Raw genomic sequence first — 21116 nt, 5'->3', positions numbered from 1 at the left:
AAACTTCGGGACATACAATCTTCTCTTGTCACGTTATCTATGAAGTGTATCTTTTTTTATGAATATTATCTCGTGAGGGAAAAGACCAAGTATTTCCCTAGATAAAAAGTTGGGAAGTTCTGTGTGTGTTAACAGCTCCCTGTATTTGATCTGTGTGGTGTTTTTTTTTTCATATATATATTTTTTTATTTAAAGTCAATTAGCCAACATATAGTATATCATTAGTTTCAGATGTAGTGTTCAATGATTCATCAGTTGCGTATATGATCTGTTTAAATATACCATCAGTGCTTGGCTCCTGCCAGGCTTACCTCTTTTCTTTTCTGCCTTCTTGCAACAAATCGGAGTATACATACCCAGGTAGGGTTTGTAGGTTAGTGAGAGCTCATATGTGACTTGTCACGAATGACTCTGGCCATGGATTTCCTCCTTCTGCAGAGGGCCCTTGCCTTGTCCACACCATCACTGGAGATTTGCTGCGAGCCCTTGAAGGACCAGAAAACTGCTTGTTCCCACGCTTGATTTCCGTCTCTAGCGAAGGCCACTGTATCATATACTATGAACGAGGGCGATTCAGCAATTTCAGCATTAATGGGAAACTTTTGGCTCAGATGGAGATCAACGATTCAACCAGGGTAAATCTGCATGTTCAGTGCTAAACAGGGACTGAAGCCACGAGATTGATCGACTATTTTACATTAAACGATTCATGATAGAATTTCTGGTATCTGGATAAATAAATGTGTGCTGGTTTGTTTTTTAAGAGATTATTTATTTATTTGAGAGAGAGAGCATGAACAGGGTGGTAGGGCAGAAGGAGAGGGAGAAGCAGACTCCCCACTGAATAGGGCAGGGCTTGATGGGGGGGGAGAGGAGGGGGGGTGCCCTGAAATCACTATCTGAGCCCAAGGCAGAAGCTTAACCAACTGAGCCACCCAGGCACCCCAAATGTGTGCTGGTTTTAAAAGCATGTAAATGCATGTAGATGGATGCTTTGAACAAACCCAAAATTCATTTAATCCCAAGTAGTTAACTCAGTGAATTAGATTTTAGAGATGACAGCTTTTGTTTGATTAGAGGTCAGACCCCTAAGGAGATTTTTCTTTGGCTCCTTTATAAACTGTGCTGCACCCCCTGACATTATATGTGAGTTTATTGTCAAAGAATCTTACCTTTAGAGCCCCAGACCAAAATTACATGTACCAGATTGCCCTTCACTCATAAATGAATTGTAATTGTTGGTTTATCATTATTAAAAGCTGTTTTAAAATATGCCTCCGCCATTTGTTCTGAAAGTCTTGACATTGTTAATATTCAGGACTTAAAACATCATGTTCCTTAATTCTCAAGTTCTTCCTGAATTAGATTGATAATATTCCCTTTGGGACTTCTGTTATTTTGTAACCTTATTGGCTTTAATAAGACCCTTTGCTTATGTAAGAACTCTGATGAATTCCACATTGGAAATGCTGGGGACTGGACGTCAGGCAACTTGGACCAATGGCTAAAAGTAGATAATAATTATGAGGGAACTGTGTGGAGTGCTTTTCAGTAAATGAGCATTGACCAAATGGGAAAAGCTGAGACGAATTGTTGTTTTTCTGCCTTTTCTGAAGGCCATTCTCCTGAGTAGCGATGGCCAGAACCTGGTGACCGGAGGGGACAATGGTGTGGTGGAGGTCTGGCAGGCCTGTGACTTCAAGCAGCTGTACATTTACCCCGGATGTGATGCTGGCATCAGAGCAATGGACTTGTCCCATGACCAGAGGTGAGCCCCGTCGGGGGGAAATGTAAGCATGTGAGGGCTGTCACTGAAAGTTCTTTACATTCTACCAAGGGTGAAATGTGCTGTGAATAAGATTCCAGCGCCCAGATGGAAGAAAGAGTAGCACAGAAAAGGGTAAATAGAGGAGGGGAGTAAGTGCACTAAGAAAGGAGTCTGGGAAGAAGAAAACAGAGGAAGAGAGTAAGAGGGGGTGGGGGGCGGAAAAAAGAAAGGAAGAAATGGGTCCGAGGAAGAACAGGCACATCCAGACACTGCTCAAAACAGAATTATTCCCACCAACGTCTCTGTTCTAAGACCCTCACCTCGTCTCAGACCGGACCCCCTCGCTTCCATTCTGAGAAGGGATCCATGTTTCTCAGCGCAGGTGTGTTTCAGCTTGAGACATACCTGTAGCTAGCAATTTCCAGCAGAGCTGGCCTCTGCTTGAAAAGATGCAAAACACTCACCTGTTACTGAAACAATCCCCACCTCCCACTTCCTTATTCACATATTCCTCATTTATGTTATTTTGCTATATTTTATATATTTCCCTGGAACACTATAATCTTTTATTTTTTGAAAGAATTGACAGAGTTAATTAATTAATATGATTTTCCATTGTTCCTTGATTGGCAAGAGGATTTTACTATTTCCTAAAACTCACCTTGGGGTTTACTGTAAAGTGAAAAGGATACTTGGAATATGAAGTCTAAAATTTCTAGATTTAAAAATTTTTAAACTCTATAATCTTAATGTGGTATGTAATTTCTTCTTTTTGCTGTATATTTAACAGAAATAAGAAAAGCTTATTAACCAACTTTTTTCAACTATAGGTATATTCTTTATAAAGATATGGGTTTCAAAATATTATAAATAGTAAGGCTATATCACAAACTTAACAAAGCATCTTCACAATCTAGTAAGATGTTACTGAGGTCATCAAGAAAAGCAACATAATTTAATTTAGTTTGGGGAAGGGATATATTTGATCTGCAGCCCAGCCTGTCTTTAAAGAAAACTTTTAAGAAGCGGTATTCCAAAATACTGTAGTCCATATTCATGAGTAGATGGGAATGCTTTATTGTGTAATTACGTGTATATACATGAGGGTTTCTAAAGTATTTGAAATAAAGTATTTGAAATTGTGTTTTTAAGTAGTTTAAATGTTCTCCCTGACATTCTTACTCATTCATGTATTCATGCTTCGAACCCTTGCCCCCATCATAGATTAAGCACTACCAAGTCCTAAGATTACTGACCCCCTAGGAGCTCAAATAATCATAATAATTGTATATGAGGGGAGCAGGGACAGCATGGCAGGAGAAGGAAGTGATTGACTTTTCTGGAGGGGTGAGGAGGGCAAGAGAGGCTCTATTCAGTAGGCATCAGGAGGGAGGGTAGATGGGGAGCGTCTGCAGTCACAGTCGTGTCAGGAGTCTCCAAAGAGGAGTGAAGAAAGACGCTGATCAAGTTTCTATTTCTATTTGAATCTCAGCCCCGATTTCAATTATTTTTGTGTCTTATAATGTCCCTGATATGTTGGAGCAGTGGCACGCGCACAGAAGTGGCATACGCACATTGAGGGTGCTTACTCGAACGGTATTTATCAGATGAGCTGTCTGATCCCAAGCTAAACAACCCTTGGTCTGGCAGTCCGGGTCTGAGCAGGATTGATTCCAGTTCTCCCAGGAGGACCAGGAATAAAACCTGTGTCGATGACCACAAAACCAAGACCCTGGGGAGCTCAGAGATCGTGATACCGTCTAGTAGAAAGTAGCAACCACGTCAGTGATTTTTGCATCACTCTTAACTGCCGTCTCTGCTTTTCCAGGACGCTGATCACTGGCATGGCTTCCGGTAGCATTGTAGCTTTTAATATAGATTTTAATCGGTGGCATTATGAGCATCAGAACAGATACTGAAGACAAATGAAGAACCAAAAGCCAAGTCAGAGCTGAGAGCACAAGTGCTGCATGGAAAGGCAATATCTCTGGTGGAAAAAACTCGTCTACATCGACCTCCGTTTGTACATTCCATCACACCCAGCAATAGCTGTACATTATAGTCAGCAGCCATTTTACTTTGTGTGTTTTTTCACGACTGAACACCAGCTGCTACCAAGCAAGCTTATATCATGTAAATTATATGAATTAGGAGATGTTTTGGTAATTATTTCATATATTGTTGTTTATTGAGAAAAGGTAGTAGGACGCGTCACAAGAGACTTTTGACAATTCTGAGGAACCTTGTGTCCAGTTGTTACAAAGTTTAAGCTTTGAACCTAACCTGCATCCCATTTCCAGCCTCTTTTCAAGCTGAGAAAAAAAAAAAAAACACGTTTGATACTTTGTACATCAGATGCATCTTATTTAAAGGGATACTTTTGTAAAAGTAAAACCTTGTATAAAGAACAAAACATTTCTTAATTTTATTGTGGAGTTACAACTTGCATGTTCTTTAATCCTGATGTCTTGATGGAACAGGTGCATTCACACTATGAACCAGAAAGATCTGTCCAAGGACACAGCTTGTATGAAAGGGTTGAATTTGGGCTCAATCAGTAATTTTTGACATTTTCACCAAAATATGGTTTGCACTTTTTAATCTAAATTCATCCCTTCTCAGTGAAATTTGCTCATAAAGCATTTGGATACTAAGCCATTATTTGCCATTTTTGCTACTTTATACAAAGAAAATTCAGCCTTACCCTTCATAATTTGAAGACACAGCAGAAAGGGGGCTTAGGGATGAGGTCTTGGTTTTTATTGTATAAATAGGAGTCACGATCGTTAGTTCCATGGTAATGACTTCCCAGCTCCTGGGCATCTCTTCCAGAGTCATCCTGCTGGTTTAGTGTGTGCACATTAGGGGAGGAGAATCTGATGCTAACTATTTTTGGTTTTGTTTCTTGGGTTTTTTCTTTTCCTCTTTGGTTCTCGAATAGCTTAGTTTCTTTAATAACGAGTCAGACTTTATTATAACAATAACTGAGGCTATTCTTTTAGGTTCTCGTGCAGTTCTCACCTAAAGCCACATTCTTAGCCTAAGGCACTTCATCTTTTATGATATAAAATGATGGGTATCAAATGATTTTCCATACCTTGTACTGATCAAGTTATACACCCAGGGGTATATACACTTTATTCACGTTTCTTCTTTGTATATTTGGTGGCCGTATTGTCATAGATGTACATATTGTGTCGGTAGGGCTATGAGGCATGTTCCAGGAATGTAATTTTCTCAGAATTTATACTCACTTGCAGTCATTTATTTAAAAAGATACAACAAGATAATGGGTTCTTTGTATTGGCACTTTGCACCAGAAACATATCATTATTTATTGATGTGATTACTTATTTGTCATCCACCTTGTATTAGTAAGTTTTAGCACTGAATTCCTTCTTCATTGTTGTTTGTATTTATGATATTCTGAAATTCTGGGGGATCAGCGTAATGATTAAGTTATTCATCACCAGGCTGTAAGCAATATCTTGAGTTTGTAGCTTAGAAGTGGGAGGATACCGAACATCTGGAAGACAAGTTCATTTCATCTTGAGATCATGGTGAAATATTTTGGATATATAAATTCCTTAAGCTATTGTAACCATGTTTTATTGCAAAGATGTAAAATATGCCAGATGTGTGTGAGTTGGAAATCAAAAAAAGAAAAATAAAATATGCAAAGAATTCACTGATTGTTTCACATTTCATTGGACACTTCACTGACATGCATTCATTATGCTGTCATACAAGTTTAAGAAATCAACATCACCTCATATAAAGGCCTACAGCATCTCAAAACATGAAATAGAGTCCTAATGAGGTTCCGTAATTTGCTGAAACACGAGCTTCTCTGCTTGACCATCTGGCAGGGATTTGGGGCAACAGTGACCAGAGGGAAACAGCCCTGGGGTTTCTTCCACATAATCCACTTTCTGGATTATTTTTATTTTATTTAAAAGGAACTAAATGCCAGTGATGGTGAAGAGTACAATTGCTCATTACATTAATATTATCAAATAATGCTGTTCTTATTGGAACCATGCTTTCTAGAATTTGTCCTGGACCGGGCATGACACAAGCAGGGACTGAGCAACCGGCAGGAGCCGCTGCCAGCAGGGCCGGGGCGGGGGAGGAAGGCGGGGGGGGTGCCAAGGGGGCTCGGTCGCTCTGGTTCAGTGCGGGCAGTGGGCTGGCAGCCAGGCCGGCCCAGGGAGTGACAGACCTGCAAGCAGGCTTCCATCTGCGTACTCCAGACCAAAAGGACAACCAACAGCAGCCAGAGAAAGGCTTGCGCCTATCACTCTCCACCCTGTCCCCCAGCCAGACACCTGTCAGTCATCATAAGCCCAGCCGGCTCCCTCACACCAGCCTTCTGGTGGCCCATCAGTCACTCAGTCAGGCTGGCTACCGGTGGCTCTTTAAACCAACTCCCCGCTTCTAGAACCATCATCTGAACTGTCACCGAAACCTCCTGACCAGTATTGGAGTCTCCAGTCAGACCCTCCCCTCATACTTCCCCCTGCTGCCGGAGGTTCTGGTTCACCACCAGCCAATCATCTCCCCAATCTTCCCACTGCTGAGCACCCTGCACTGGCTTTCGATATTCTTAAACTCTGGTGGGGGGAAAGCTTGCCTGGGGATCTCATTTTTAAGAGCGGAACCTAGACCCCCATTCCTCCCAGGTGATTCCAAGGTGGGTCATTCTCGGGCACATTTTCAACATGGCTAATGTGAGGGATGAGATCCAAACTCAGTAACTGAGCACAGAAGTCCTTCAGGAGAGAAATATTATCCCTCCCCTGGCACCCTGTACCTCACGGGAATCCACCTATTTCCAAGTCCCTGGAAACTCCAAGTCCTGTGCCTTGGACCCTAGTGTTCTCCCACCCAGAGAGCACCTCATTGCCTTTACTATCTGGTTGAACTTGTTGCAAATCGACCTAAACCAATTTGGTCATGGACAATCTTTTGGCAGGTAAAGGTAGTACCCAAACCCCATGTGCACACTATATTATGATGCAAACAATTTTCAAGACCAAATTCTGCCACATGTGGAGATACCTTTTCACCAGTGTGGAGCCCAATGTGGGGCTTGAACTCATGACCCTGAGATCAAGACCTGAGCTGAGATCAAGAGTCACATGCTCAACCGACTGCACCACCCAAGTGCCCCTTTCACCAAACATACTTTAGCAGTCAAGTACAAAACTGAGCATAGAATTCTTCTGTGTGGTGAATTCCAGTGCCTTTTTAAATGATCTGACAACCAACCATTTTTGTCTGCTGAAGCAGGATCCTATTAACCTTGCGATGCCATCAGAATCCTCCAATCCAATCATTTAGGCATCAGCCTTGGGCACGCAAACTAAGGGCATAGACTAATGGCTTCAGTGGATTCTTATACCTGGTTGTGGAGAGGTAGGAAAGGTCTCTAAAATACTGTAGCCAGTGCATATTGAATTCACACATATTAAATACCACTAATTTCATCAATGAGAAACCATGTATGGGCATCCCTTATGCTAATTAAGAAGGCAATAATTTCCCCCACTGAAAAGCTGTTCTTAGTATTCACTATCCTAACTTAATAAAAGCTTCTGGTTTCCTTTGGAATAAGTAAGTTGGAGCTCTGGGCCCTGACTTATATTGAGACCTTGTTGATTAAATGATCTGGAGCATAAATCTCTGATCAGAGCAACTGACCACTCCTTAGAATGCAATATCAATTAGCAGATACTATCACAATGTCTATAGTGGATGTTTTCAAGTAAATTACAACATCATAATACAGCTACCTATTGTTACAGATTCAGCTCAAGTGCTCCCTCCTCTGTGAGGCTTTCCCTGCCTGCTGAGTTAGCTTCCTCAAGCCTGGTATGTCCCTCTCATAGCACTGAGTGGTGTATGGTCATGGCTTACTTGCCTCTCCTCTCCGGTGGCTGTGAGCTTCCTGGGCAACGGTACTCTTTTATCTTGTATCCTTAGGACAGTGTTGGACTCAATAGATTGTCAATAAATGTAGACTTGCTGAATGTATGGATAACGGATAAATACCAGATCCGTGGGTAAAGTGACAAAGTTGGCTGGGATGCTCAAAAGCCTGCCAGTCTACCTCTTCCCACCGCCTCGGGCTGCTGTCTCCTGCCCTGCTCTGTGGTCCTCCCAGAGAGCGCCATGTTCCAGTCATCACCACCATCATGGGCTTTTTCCATCCGAGTCCAAGGAATCATTGATTATAGCAATTCCCATAGCTATAAAAGAAGGAATAAATTTTTAAATTACTGCTTTTTACCCACATTCATCCAGTTGGGAGAAAGGGGGAGCTGACAGTTGATTTGGGGTAAGAACTTCTCCTGGTATTCTGGTCAGTTTGAGCACTGAAGGGCATGAGCCAATAACGGGGCTTCTCACTCCAGAAGTAAACTTTAAGTTCCCTTGTCAGTAAAAATGGGCATAATAGCATCTACATTACATGTTGTTTTTGACAATCAGATTTCATAACATATGTCTAACCCCTAGTGGAGCAGAGCACCTGGCTCTCAGTAGAGTTCCGGATGGTCACTGCCTTCCACAGTCTAGTGAACATGTTTCATCTGCTTTGCATCCTTTCCCTATTTGTCTTCTGTGCACTGGTGGGGAAGGGGTACTTTTCCTCTATTTCCTGTAATGTGATTTACTGGAACACAATCCTTGGGACCTCCTGGACTCAGGTCTGTCCAACCATATCACCTCCATTCTGGCGACTCCAGTGACTGGGCAAGGCTGGGTAGACCAGAGCCTTCCTTAAAATTTGTATATTATCTGAAGTGAGGGAGAGAAGTCTTCTCCTCTGGTGTCACTAATCTGTCACTAAGAAACCAGTGACTGCTAGCAGCCATGTTCTCTGTCACACAGAGAAAGCCTGTTTACAACAGGTGAAGATAAAGCCATTAGAAATGAAAGATTATGTGCACATAATATAGCCATATAGCCACAGCCCACGAGCACCTAAATTGCCCTCATTTTTACAGGTGGCCCAATTCTGGACCCCTGCTTTACTCAATGACCAAGAAACATCCCCCCCACCCGCCTTAATCGATCAAAGCTGTATTTTTGTGCTTGAGATCAAATGAAAGCACCCTTGACTAACACAGTCCCCTGCCCCCAGCCCCCTACCTCTGCTGAAAAAAATGTGACATGATCTACATTTGGTAGTAAAACAGCCTCTTCCCAGACTATTGTAGGACCTGGCAATCCCAGGTGTAGGTAAAGATCCAAATGAGATGCCTGCTTTTTTCCATCAACAAGTTCTGGGGGGAAAAAATGCCCTTAGCAACTTTGTTCCTGATAACTAAACATCGATGTTGACTAGAAAATCCAGACATAAAAGAGTACCTGCCAGAGTTTACATAAAGTACCACACCTGGTGAAGCTGACACCGGCTGTTACAAATCAGAATGGGGGTTAGTCTCAGTCAGAGATTGTAACCGGTGAAGGCCAGGAAGGGGGAGCCTGGGGGGCCGGGGTTCTACCTTGGGGTGAGCTGGGTGTGCTACCCAGGGGCATCCACTTTGTGAACATTCATTGAGCTGTATGTTCAGTAATTATTCGTGTACTTTTCCGTGTGTGTGTTATACTTGAGCAAAAAGCAGGCTTTAAAAAATTAAAAATATGCCCTGCTTCACACAGACTCTTGTGACCACTCCACATTTGTCAAGCCTAAGCTTGTCCCAAAGTCAGAGCCGGTGACCACGTCCAGCAGCAGCCTCTTTCTCCTGAGGTCTGTAGGTCTGCCATCTTGGCCGCCCTGTCTTGATGAGCACTGTTTTTCTTCTAATGACGGGCTTGGTTCCAATGCCTTCTCCTCCAGGAAGCCCCCTTCCCCCCAAGTCGGTGCCCATCTCTGCGCAGAGGATCGCTCGCACACACCCCACCTTCTGAACCCATCTCCCTGTCTTCTCACTGCTTACTGACACATATCTTCCCTCACGACAAGACAGCTCGACTGTCGGATTTTTCCTTTTGGTGTCCCGGACATTGAGCACAAAACTGTGTTGTCACTGTCATTTATGTGTCTGTCTTTCCCACCCGACTGTGAACCTACATGCTAGGCCCTTGAAAATGTTGATCTAATGAATGAATAAACCAATGAATAAGTAAATGCGTGGGTCATGCGGGGAAAAAAAGTAATAAACTTGGGATTTGGAGACTTGGGTCTGAGTCCAAGTTCCCCTGCTTACCAGCTCTGTGACCTTGGGCAGGTGACGGAATGTTTCTGAGGCCGGGCCTTTCAGGTGCATGATAGATAGAGCCTTGGTGCAGGATGTATGCTTTGCAAATCATGAAGCATTACAGAACTGTGAGGCGTTACTACCGAACGAGGAAGCCCCCAGGCACCAAGTCAAGTGCTTTTTGGACATGGGCAAAACTGACGGGGGACGGAGGGACCGTAGAACTTTTCTGATGGAATCTGAGCTCTCCACGGAAGAGGCTGCGGCAGCAGCTTCCCAGCACCACATGCAGACATAAATTTGGATTTCAGCTCTGCTTAGCACCTAGTAAGAAAGAGAGATTTTGTTTGGTTTAATTCTTGTTGGTTGGTTTATTTTTATAATGCCCCTTCTCGGTCCGTACAGAAACAAAAACAAGAAGCCACTCAACACCACTGGGAGATCCAACTTCTAAGCCGGGCCTTCTCTGAGCGATGATTCTCTTGGATAATGACATGTTTTCCCTGTTTGCCTCCGGAGCCAAAACCCTGGCAGGGAAAGCTGCGGTTAGAAGCTTGGACGCCTCTGTACAGACCTTCCTCTCCTCTGGTGGTGAGATTCCCATGGGAACTGCTCTGAAGCCAGAGGGGCTGTGGCTCTTGCAGGCCCGGGGGCTCTGGGCTAGACGGGTCTGAGCCACACTTCGCGGGTAGCCTCGGGAAGGGTTGAGTTCTCCATATCTGGGGAGGGTTGGGGGAGACAGACAGACCATGGCCCCAAAAGATCCCCCCAGCCCTCCCCCTTTGCCTTACTAGGAAGCTGATGGCCAGAGAGGTCATGACCCTTGCCTCAGTCAGCCATCCATGTGGTAAAAGGGCCAGGTTCCCACCCTGCTCCCCTGCCCACCTTCCAACACCCAGAACAGCCAGAGATGGGGCAGGCTGGAGAGAGGCTGGGCGTCCTCCATGGGAGTGCGGAGATGAGGAGTTTGGGGTGAGGGAGGCCCTTGGTTCATACTGCTAGTGTCACCAGCTGCCGGCAACGGTGGTCAGTACCCCCCAGAGGGCAAAAGAGGGGGTAGGTCTGGAATCAACCCATGAAATAAACCAGCACTCCCCAAGCCTGACCTGAAGGCCCAGGACGAAGATAATATTGGTCTAAAGTGAAATCAGACAAATAAAACCTGGTGAAGGGGTTTGTCCTACAGATAAAGTCATTTGAGCCTTCTTATTCTGAGACTATGCTTTGTGTGTGCTAAACACTTCCTTTTGAATGAAATTAAGGAAATAGTCAATCATTGTTCATGTCTTTCTTGATCAAATAAAGTCGGTGTCCAGAATGTTTTTGAAATTCTATTTCCTGAAATCCCAAAATACCTGATTTAGAGATGGCATTTGCCCTCAGAAACAGAGCAGACACAGAAATTTGGCAAGAGGCGGGATGCCTGGATCGCTCAGTTGGTTAAGCGACTGCCTTTGGCTCAGGTCATGATCCCAGGGTCCTGGCATCAAGTCCCGCACCATGCTCTCTGCTCAGCGGGGAGTCTGCTTCTCCCTCTGCCGCTCCCCCTTCTTGTGCCCTCTCTCTCTGTCAAAATCTTGAAAGAAGAAAGAGAGAAAGAAAAAGAAAAAAAAAAAGAAAGAAAGAAAGAAAGAAAGAAAGAAAGAAAGAAAGAAAAAGAAAGAAAAAGAAAGAAAGAAAGAAAATGAAAGAAATCCAGGAAGAGGCAGTTTCAAGGCCCAGAGGCCAGAAGTGGTGCCAACTTCTGCCCAGGATGAAACCAGAACAAACTAAGCTAAACAAACTAACTCTCTCTGGCTGGGTGGTTAAACAGCACTTAGATCCAAATTTATGTCTATTGGACATAACAGCAAGCCGCTGGCTCAGCCTTGCCCACAGAGAACATAGGTTTCATCAAAAATCCCCTGCTGCTCCGGTGAGGGCCCCCCTGTCTGCAGTGCCCCCCAATCCAGTCCTGAGAGGCGCAGAGCCAGGGGAAGGGGTATGAGCGCCCCAAATCCTGGATCCACAGACAAATTCTGCCTTCACTTCCCTCCCAGGGTCACCTGCAGGAGAAGGAGCCCGCAGAAGCCTTGGCGAAGGAGTCTCTCCCCATCAGCCAGGCTTCTTACAAGCAAAAAACCAGCTCCAGGTAATTAAAGCAGAAAAGTGCTTTAGAGAAGTATTGGAAAGCCTCCTCTGTTTCAAGCTGTGTGGCAAGCCGGACGCCCTGAACACCCTTCCCAAGTGGAACAACCAGAAAGTTGGGTCAAATACAAAAGCTCTCGTTGAAATGCATCTGCTGAGCTGGCACAAGTGGATGAGTCCCCAGAGGCTAAGCACAACGTGAAAGTGGGAAGGCAGGTCGCCTGCGAAGAACGAAGAACGGGTTGTTTGGGGGAGGACAGGAGGTTGTGAGGCGGTGTCCTCAGCCCAGTGGGTGGCCCAGCCGGGCAGGAGCCCCAGTGTTTGTTCTCACTGAGGACCTGGTTGTGGCAGGGGTCTGTGGGCGTGCTGGTTTATTGCTTTTGCTGTGTTTTGTTGTGCTTTGTGTGAGGAAATGGGAGACCGTGGCTTCCTCAGAGAGCTGGGGTGGTTCAAAGAGTGAGGCCTGAGGGTGAGGATGATAACAGGCACAAAGCACAGGCCCACACCACAGGGATTTATAAATAGAGAACAATAGGAACCACGAAGAAAAAGCAGCTTTGCCAACCGGGAGGTTGTCACTGCCGTGACTGGACATCAGCTTCGTTGTGAGCTTTCAGGCAGGGCCAGCGGGAAACAGAAGGGGAGAAGCAGCATCAGAAATACACTGAGATATTCTCCACAGCCCTGCTGAGTGCCTACTGGGAGCCCCGCTCCGTTATGTCCCCTCAATGCGTTATTTCTTCCTCTCCCAACAACGGCCACGTAAGGGAACATTGTCATTTTCACATAATAGACCCGAGGCCCAGAGAGATAGGTACACACATAAGGGATGCCTCACCATAAAGTCTGAATATAATTCATCATTCAGTGTGAGACACTGAGAAATCAAATGAGCTCTGCCTTTTTAGTAGCATAGGCAAATGCAGTTTTTCTTTGGCTTTCTCTATAGTGGTAAAATCCAAGGATTTAACGGGAAAGCAGCTCAATGAGGGTCACCCTTGGAAGCACTAACTTAGCAGGCCTGAGGTTTGCAGCCTTCCGGAAATCTCATCTCTGCTGGCAACCAACATGGTGGTGAGGGCAAATCCGGATGTTTTGAAAATCATGAATATAAGAAATGGGGACCATGATCTCCCATGAAGGTCTAGAAGCTTAGCTGGTATCTTTTCGGGAGTGAAGGCTGCCCTTTCATTAGCTTATTCATTCATGTGACAAGTAGTTTTAAGCCTCTACCATTTGCCAAGTTTCATGCAAGGTCCTGGGTTCAGAGCATAAGTAAAACCCTCAGGGGGTGACAGTTCAGTGGGGAGACTAAGGAGCCACTTATCATTTCAATATCAAGTGTAACTGCTAGACAAGTGATGGCAAAACAGGCAAAATGACAATACAGCTCTTATTCCATGGTGTTATATCAGAGAGTCCCCAAAGAGCGATGGTAGTGCTATTTTATTTTTAAATAAGCTATATCCAAACTATTGCACCTATAGCTAAATAACTATATTCCAAATTAGTCTTTAGTCTCTACTCCTGCCAAGAGAGGTCTAGGGCCCAAGCCTGAGGTCCTTCTTGACTGCTTTCTTCATGTAGGATGATCAGGGAAGAAGGTCCAGTCTAAAATCAATGTTCCCAGGCAGGAGAGATCAGGCCCTAGGGTACTGACCGGCTTTAGCTGAGACGAAAACAGAGGGGTGGGGATGAGAGGCGGGAAAGGGAAGGAACTCGCCTTTGGGAGAGGGCTGGCAAAGGAGGAGCGAAGAAACTCCTCCCTCCCCTCCCCTCCTTCCTCCCCCTCCGCTCCCCCTCCCTTCCCCCACCTTAATCCCCTCCCTGCATCCTCCACCTGTTCGCTTCACTGTATCTGTCCACCCCACCCTCATTCTAAGTGATTCTCCAGCCTAGGGAAGAACACTGGAATCCAAAACTGCCTTGAGGGGATGAACAAACTAATCAGAAGAAAAGATGGGAATTAAAGAGAGATCTTTGGGAAAGCATTTGACACCAAGGAGGGATGTGATCAGAGCATTTTCTACACACGTGCACCTTTGCTGAACTCGAAATGGAAAGCCAGTGTGTCTTTATTTTACATAATTGCCTATCAATGTATAAATGACAATGACCTCAGAATGAAATTCTGGAAAGTTGGTATTACACCAACCAGAGTTCCAGTAACCCTGTCCTTAAATATCACACAGTAAGCGGGAATGCTGGAAGCCAGTAGATATTGCGATCACTACTTCAGGACAGTTGGGGGATGAGTGCAGGGAACATGCAGCAGGGATCCCTGTGGGGGCCAGGGCTGGGGCAGCCTTCCTGGGAAACGGGGTGGCAGGAAGCTGAGGCCTGACAGGTGGGGATTTTAGCTGACAAGAGGATGTACGGGAGGAGACTAGCGAGTCCCACCCTTGGGGAAGCGCCCATGAGGCATGCCACAGGCAAAGTCGGGGTGTTCCTCAGGCGCTGACCTGCTACACACACAGCCTGGACGATTCTGGAAGCAGATATTGTATAGTGCCCACCTCAGCCCCTCAGAACTTCAGGGGTATCCCATGACACTTTGGATTCAGGCAGCAGAGTCTCCGCCATGTCCCCCAAGTCTGAATGTGTGGGTTCACTTTAAGGACTCTGAAAGGAATGTCACAGAGCATGGCTGCCTATGTTGGGGTTGTTGGGAAGTCATTTGTTTCCTAATGCTTAAATTTCACTCATCTCTGATAATACAGATGGAAACAAGCTCTGTGTTTCCCATTATAAAAGTCTGTTTTCATCCTTGTCACGGCCTCTTATCTGGTCCTGTAAGGGATGGGGAACACAGAGCCCTGGTTCCTTGGTTGGACAGATCTGGAATGTTTTATTCTTCTTGTTATTAAAAAAAATATATATATAAACCTCACTGAAACTTCCAACCATACCCATAGCTCTGGCCCTAAAAGCAGAACAAACTAGTGCTGGAAAAAATAAACAGTTCCCCCAGTACCAGGAGTCCCAGTTTTCCTTGGACAACATCTATTGCTTACTAGACGGGCCTCAACAACAAAAACCTCACCGTTAATTAATAGAATACCACCTTCCCACTTAATTTGACAAGGGAGCCCATAATCAGTTCATCTAAAAGTGAGTCCTGACCGCTTATTTATCAATTGAAAATGAGGGAGGTAAAAACAAACCCCAAAATCCCTGTTTCTGAGAACTTCAAGCAGCTATCTACAAAGTTGGGAGATCATGAGTGTCTATATTGATTTTTGGAAGTAGAATCCAGATTTTATAATGGCACTGATGTTTGGTCCACAGATAGGCCAAAGAAAAATGCAAATAGTTGTTGCATTATCCTTGCCAGATTTCTTTATAATGTAAAAGGAAGTAAGGAAGTGGCCAATGTTTGGAAATGAGATCCAGTTGTTCCTCATATAGTATAATGAGAAATCCAGACCTAAAGTTCTAAGGAGAAAACTGGCACAAGTTTAGAGGGGAAAACTATATAAGTAAACGAAAAGGCATGTGAGCTATTGGCACAGGGATATTGGGGTAACCCTTTGAGAAAATTGGGTAAAATACACTTTTATTTTATAAAGAAAGGTACATAATCAAAAAAGCAAATAGAACTAAAAAAAATTCTGCAAAAATCAGAACAAACCATTTAGATCCTATTTTAGCAATATGGAGGTTTAGCTATTTAAAAACCATTCCACTACAAAACATCTAAAAATACTGGAGTTGACAAAAACCTAAGGGAGGTCACCAGAGGCCAAAAACAAAGCTGAGTCATGAATCCAGAGAGGTAAATTCTACAGATGACCCAAAGGTCATTTGCAAATCCCCAGTTTTTAAGGCCCTGTGGGGAACAAAAGATAAGGCCTGAACCTATCAAAGTGAAGAGCTAGAACAGAGCTGTACTCACCCAAAACCAGAATTCCTATTCTTAAAGTGAAAGGCTAGTCTCTAAATGACCAGGAAAAAACAAAAAAACAAAGCCAAGAAATTTTTCTAACTTGCTTTGGCTCTGTGTAGAGAAGGGAAAAAGTCTCCATGGACAATTCATAATCTCAGCCCAGCCCACTTCCTGTGTGATGCTGAAAGCCTCGAGCCAATTCTTCCATTCAGAGAGGTCCTAGGGGCGCCTGGATGTCACAATCGGTTGAGCATTGGACTCTCAGTTTCAGCTCAGGTTGTGATCTCAGGGTGGTGAGATTGAATCCCATGTTGGGCCCCATGTTGGGCTCCGCACTCAGCATAGAGTCTGCTTGAGACTCTCTCTTCCTCTCCCTCTCCCCCCACCCAAAACAAATAAATAAATAAATCTTAAAAAACACACACGCACACAAAGAGGTCCTAGTTTGGTATTTCCCTGAGTACCAAAAAAATAAGTCCAAATTGCTCCTGGAGAAATAGACAAATGGACTCTCAGTCTGCAGCAATTTCCTATGGTGAAATTTGCATGGAATATAAGCACACACACACACACACACACGCAAAGGAAACATGCCACCAGAAACAAGAATCAATCACCAGCAGAATTAGACTCCTAAATATTACAGATATTGGAAGTGTCAAAATCAAAATGGTTTAAATAGTTTAATATGTTCTATATTTTTTAATATGTAATTTTATACCCTGAAGTTCTTACGGTTATTTTTTTTTAAGATTTTATTTATTTGAGAGAGAGAGGGAGAGGGCAAACATGAGGCAGGGGGCGGGGGGAGCAGCAGAGGGAGAGAGAGAAGCAGACTCCCCAGTGAGCAGGGAGCCCGATGTGGGGCTCGATCCCAGGACTCTGAGATCGTAACCTGAGCTGAAGGGAGATGCTCAACCAACTGAGCCACCTAGGCACCCCTGGTTATTTTTTTTAAACCAAAAGGAGAAGAGAGAATGAATATGAAAAACACACTATCCAAAAGACCAAGCTGGTTTCAAAAACAAAACAAAACGAATCAAACTTCAAGGAAAGAAATTTGAAATTAGTAAAATATAAAGCTTAATGGACAGGTTACACTGCAGATTAGAGACTCAGCTGAAGAAAAAATTAGTGACCTGAAATTTAGATCTGAGGAAATCAACTAGAATGCGAGATAGAAAGCAAAGAGATAAAAAAAAAAAAAAAAATATGGAAACATGTAAGATAGAATGAAAAGTTCTACATGTCCAGTTGAAGTTCCAAAGAATGGGAGGAAAGCAATATTCAAAGAGATAGCTGTTGAGAATCTTCCAAAACTAATGAAAAATGTGAATCTGCTGAAGCAGGAAACACAATGAATCACCAAAAGCAAAGAGAAGATCCCAAGACAGAAAAGACATATCATCCTTCGAGACAATAAAAATCAGACAGAAAGTAGACTTCTCAACGAGAAAAGCAATGGAACAACATTTTCAAAGTGCTAGGAGGAAAATAATTAATGAAATATATTTACATGGCATAACTATCATTCAAGAATGAATGATAAGCAAACACTGAGAGCATAATTATAACAGACCTTCACAGAGGAATTTAATTCTTCAAGCAGAACAAAAAGAATGACAGAGAAAGGTATGGGATGCAAGAAGGAATCCTGTTAAGTGGGTAGGGCAATGATTGGTGGTCGTACTGCTTTGCTAGGGTGGCCATGACAAAGTACCACCCACGAGGGGGCTTCAACAACAGAAATTTATTTTCTCACAGTTCTGGAGGCTACAAGTCTGAGATCAAGGTGTTGGTTTCCTCTTAATCCTCTTACAGGTGGCTGTCTTCCTTCTGTGCAGGTCTATGTCCTAATCTCCTTTTCTTATAAGGACACTAGTCATTGGATTAGGACCCACCCTAATGGCCTCATTGAACCTCAATTATCTCTTTAAAGGCCCTAATTCCAAATACAGTCACATTCTGAGTACTGGGGGGTTAGGACTTCAACATATGAATTTTAGTGTGTTGTGGCGGGTGGGGGGGGGGAGTATGCATAATTCAACCCGTAACAGTAATAAAGCAATGTAGGCTTCTTGTGTTGTCTTCTGAGAGGCTGATTAAGTGGCCAGACCAGCCACTTCTCCCTTCCTCATCTGCAGAAGCCATTCCCTGCCTGGAGGTATGAAGATCCCTAATCCCTCACCTTGGGCTGCAGAGCTGCCCTCTCCTCTCCAGTGCATAAAGCAGCAACAAAAATAGCATTAAAGCTTGTTTGGGTGGCTCAGTCTGTTAAGCATCTGCCTTCGGCTCGGTTTGTGATCTCAGGATCCTGGGATCAAGTCCCGCATTGGGCTCCCTGCTCAGTGGGGAGTCTGATTCTCCCTCTGCCCCTCCCCCCTGCTTGTGATCTCTCTCTCTTTCTCTGACAAATAAATAAATAAATAAAAGCTTTTTTCTGTTTACCTCTTTTTAAAAAAATAAATGAATAAAAAGAAAGAAAGCTGATAAACAATTTAAATACAAAATTTATTTTCTTGGGACTTTGTTTAAGGTGGCTGATAGGATGAAAAAAGGTGATGGGTCCCAGTTGGACAGTTGTCCAGGGATCAGTGAGCCTTCAGAACTGTCAGGGGGCATCATCTCGCTTTCCACAACCTCTGGTACTGAAACTATACAACACTCCACCACATCCCCAATTCCACTTTGATTGTTAGTTGAAAAAAAAGCAAAGTTCAGGCTTCCCTTTGCCATCTCTTATAGATGGTAAGTTTTACTTAGGCAAAAAAACCTTAAATGTAATGAACTCACAAGAAGTTTCTTGAGTGTTGTACTTGTCGTTGTGTTACCTCCAACCATCTCATGCTTGTTTTTATTTCTGACTATTACCAAACCCAGAGCTAGAGGATTAAGACCATGTACACAAAGAGAAGGTCCTTACAGGACCAGGAAAAGGAAAACGCTCAATGATTAAGCATCCGTAGACTTGGCTTACATTTTCCACAGCTGTTTGGAAAGTAGTAAGGATTAATAATGAATAGCTATCTTTCTGGACTTCATCAGGGGGTGGCCCATGGAAGAATGGGCACACGGTGGCTTTAAAAAAGAAATACCCAGAATGCCTGCAGGTGAAGGGATGTGAAATGATATCACACAGGGAGGGCTTTGGCTCAGACAGGAGTCCTGCTTTCTGGGAGACTCCAATCAGGAGTTGCTCTTCCGCTGAAGACCTGGCGAAGTAAAGCAGAATATCAAGTGGCAAGAACAGGAATCACCAGGCTGACTGAGAAGGAAATACTGGATACTCAGTTTCAAGTGTTTAGCAAAAAATACAGCAAGGAGGAAATTTCCTTAGAAATAATGTTGGTAAGATGATATCCTGAAAATGAACCCTAATAATAACACACCTATGGATCAAATTTTTCTGCAGGGAAAGAACATCCTGATGTATAGGCGTGCCATTGTGATATGAGCTGGACCGGGACAAGAGTGGGGGGACCCTCACTGAGAGGGCAGGACTTAAAAGTCTCATTGGAATAACTCCTTAAGTCACACCGGTGAAGGGTATCACCAATTTTTCAATCAGGCAAGAAATAGAAATACTTTTCACATTGTGCAATTATGGTTTTCATTTCCAAGCCTGGGCCTTACCATTGATTTCTTCCATAAAGTCCTAAATTCAAGAAATTCTCCAGGTTTTATCATAGGGGGTCTCTGCACAGAGAGAAATTTATGGCACCATTAACGACAAGAGTTTGGTGCCCTAAATAGGATAAAATTAGGGAAGCAGCCTCCAACCAAGATTCACCAATAAAATTGTGTTAGTCTGCTCAGGCTGCCATGACAAAATACCACAGACTGGGTGGTTTAAACAACAGAAATTAATTTTTTTAAGTTCTGGAAGCTAAAAGTCTAATATCAAGGAGGCTCGGGAATGCTTTCTGGTGAGGTCTCTCTTCCTGGCTTGTAGATGTCTACTTTCTTGCTGTGTCTTCACGTGGCCTTTTCTTTCTTTGTGCTCAGAGGTGGGGTGGGGGTGGGGGAATCTCTGTTGCCTCTTCCTATTCCCATAAGGACACTAGTCCTATTGGATTAGGGCCCCACTCTTACGACCTCATTCACCTCATTACCTCCTTACAGGCTCTATCTCCAAATAAAGTCACATTCTGAGGTGCTGGGGGTTAGGGCTTCAACACAGGAATTTTGGGAGGACACTGTTCATTCCATAACAAGAATATTGCTTTATGGAGGGTCGTTTGTGACACTTGAGAATTTGACAAAACTCCCCACTTGTGTATCCTCCCAGTTGAGAGGAGATGCATTGCTTTTACTTTCACAAGACAGGGTTTTGAATCTTCTACCACTTATCTGCTAAAGCGGTCTTGGGAGAAAGTTCTTTCACAGGGTTTCTGTGAGGGCCACATAAGACACTGCATGAAAATGGGTGGTCCTGAGCCCTACAAATGGGAGATAAATAATATGTTATACTTCAATATGACTCTTTCTGATCATTCTATATGTTTCAGAAAGGTATAATTAATATGGTACGGTTGGGTAGGGTCAAATAAGGAACTTATATGGCTATAATATCGATCATTTTAGGATAAAACATCGTGAATCTATTTCCAGAGTATTTCAGGGTTAATTTTCTCATTCTGGTTCCCTTGTACCAAAATATGAACAGCTGGGTTACCAGAAATGCAATTCTTTGCCCCATTTTCCAAAGCTGCCTTCCTTTTCCTTCCAAAAGTGAAAAAGGATTAGGATTAACAGTTAGATAAACTAGTACATGTGTGTCTTTCATGGAGAGAAAGCAGAATTCACTTACTCAGTTAGTCATTTTCCTAACAATCAAACACTCTATCCCGAAGCCCTTTAAAGTGATATTGTGTTGAATGATGTCACTAATGTTAATTGACAGTTTGCTGGAAACCATCTCTTAAAAACTCTCATTTTCTGTTCAAGACCTATTTATTTTGTTACAGAATTAGAAATCAAGGAGGAACTTCCAGAAAGAAAAAGTGTGTATGTGTGTGTGCATGCATATGTTCTGGCTTTTATACTAGGAAGGTCATTTGCAAAAGAGAGAGAGGGGGGAAAAAAAAAAACGAAACAAGTAGAATGAAATTAGACCTGTGTTTAT

The 21116-nt window shown here is 43.5% G+C and overlaps 1 protein-coding gene across 11 annotated transcripts in view; it reads left to right on the top strand.

The window, feature by feature from the left end:
* Positions 1-5452, top strand: part of NBEA (neurobeachin) — a 696015-nt gene extending 690563 nt beyond the window's left edge. For all 11 annotated transcript variants that reach the window (XM_032403205.1, XM_032403204.1, XM_032403196.1 and 8 more), the window contains 3 exons: positions 439-635; positions 1617-1768; positions 3597-5452. In XM_032403205.1, the coding sequence (XP_032259096.1) occupies positions 439-635; positions 1617-1768; positions 3597-3687 (440 nt within the window). In that variant the 3' untranslated portion in view covers positions 3688-5452. The remainder of the gene's footprint in view (positions 1-438; positions 636-1616; positions 1769-3596) is intronic.
* The last annotated feature ends 15664 nt before the right edge of the window (positions 5453-21116 follow it).

Source organism: Phoca vitulina, unplaced genomic scaffold (assembly GCF_004348235.1).
Source record: "Phoca vitulina isolate PV1807 unplaced genomic scaffold, GSC_HSeal_1.0 scaffold5, whole genome shotgun sequence".
NCBI classification, from domain to species: domain Eukaryota; kingdom Metazoa; phylum Chordata; class Mammalia; order Carnivora; family Phocidae; genus Phoca; species Phoca vitulina.
The sequence above is the reverse complement of the archived record's forward strand: the minus strand, read 5'-3'. Positions and strand labels throughout refer to the sequence as shown.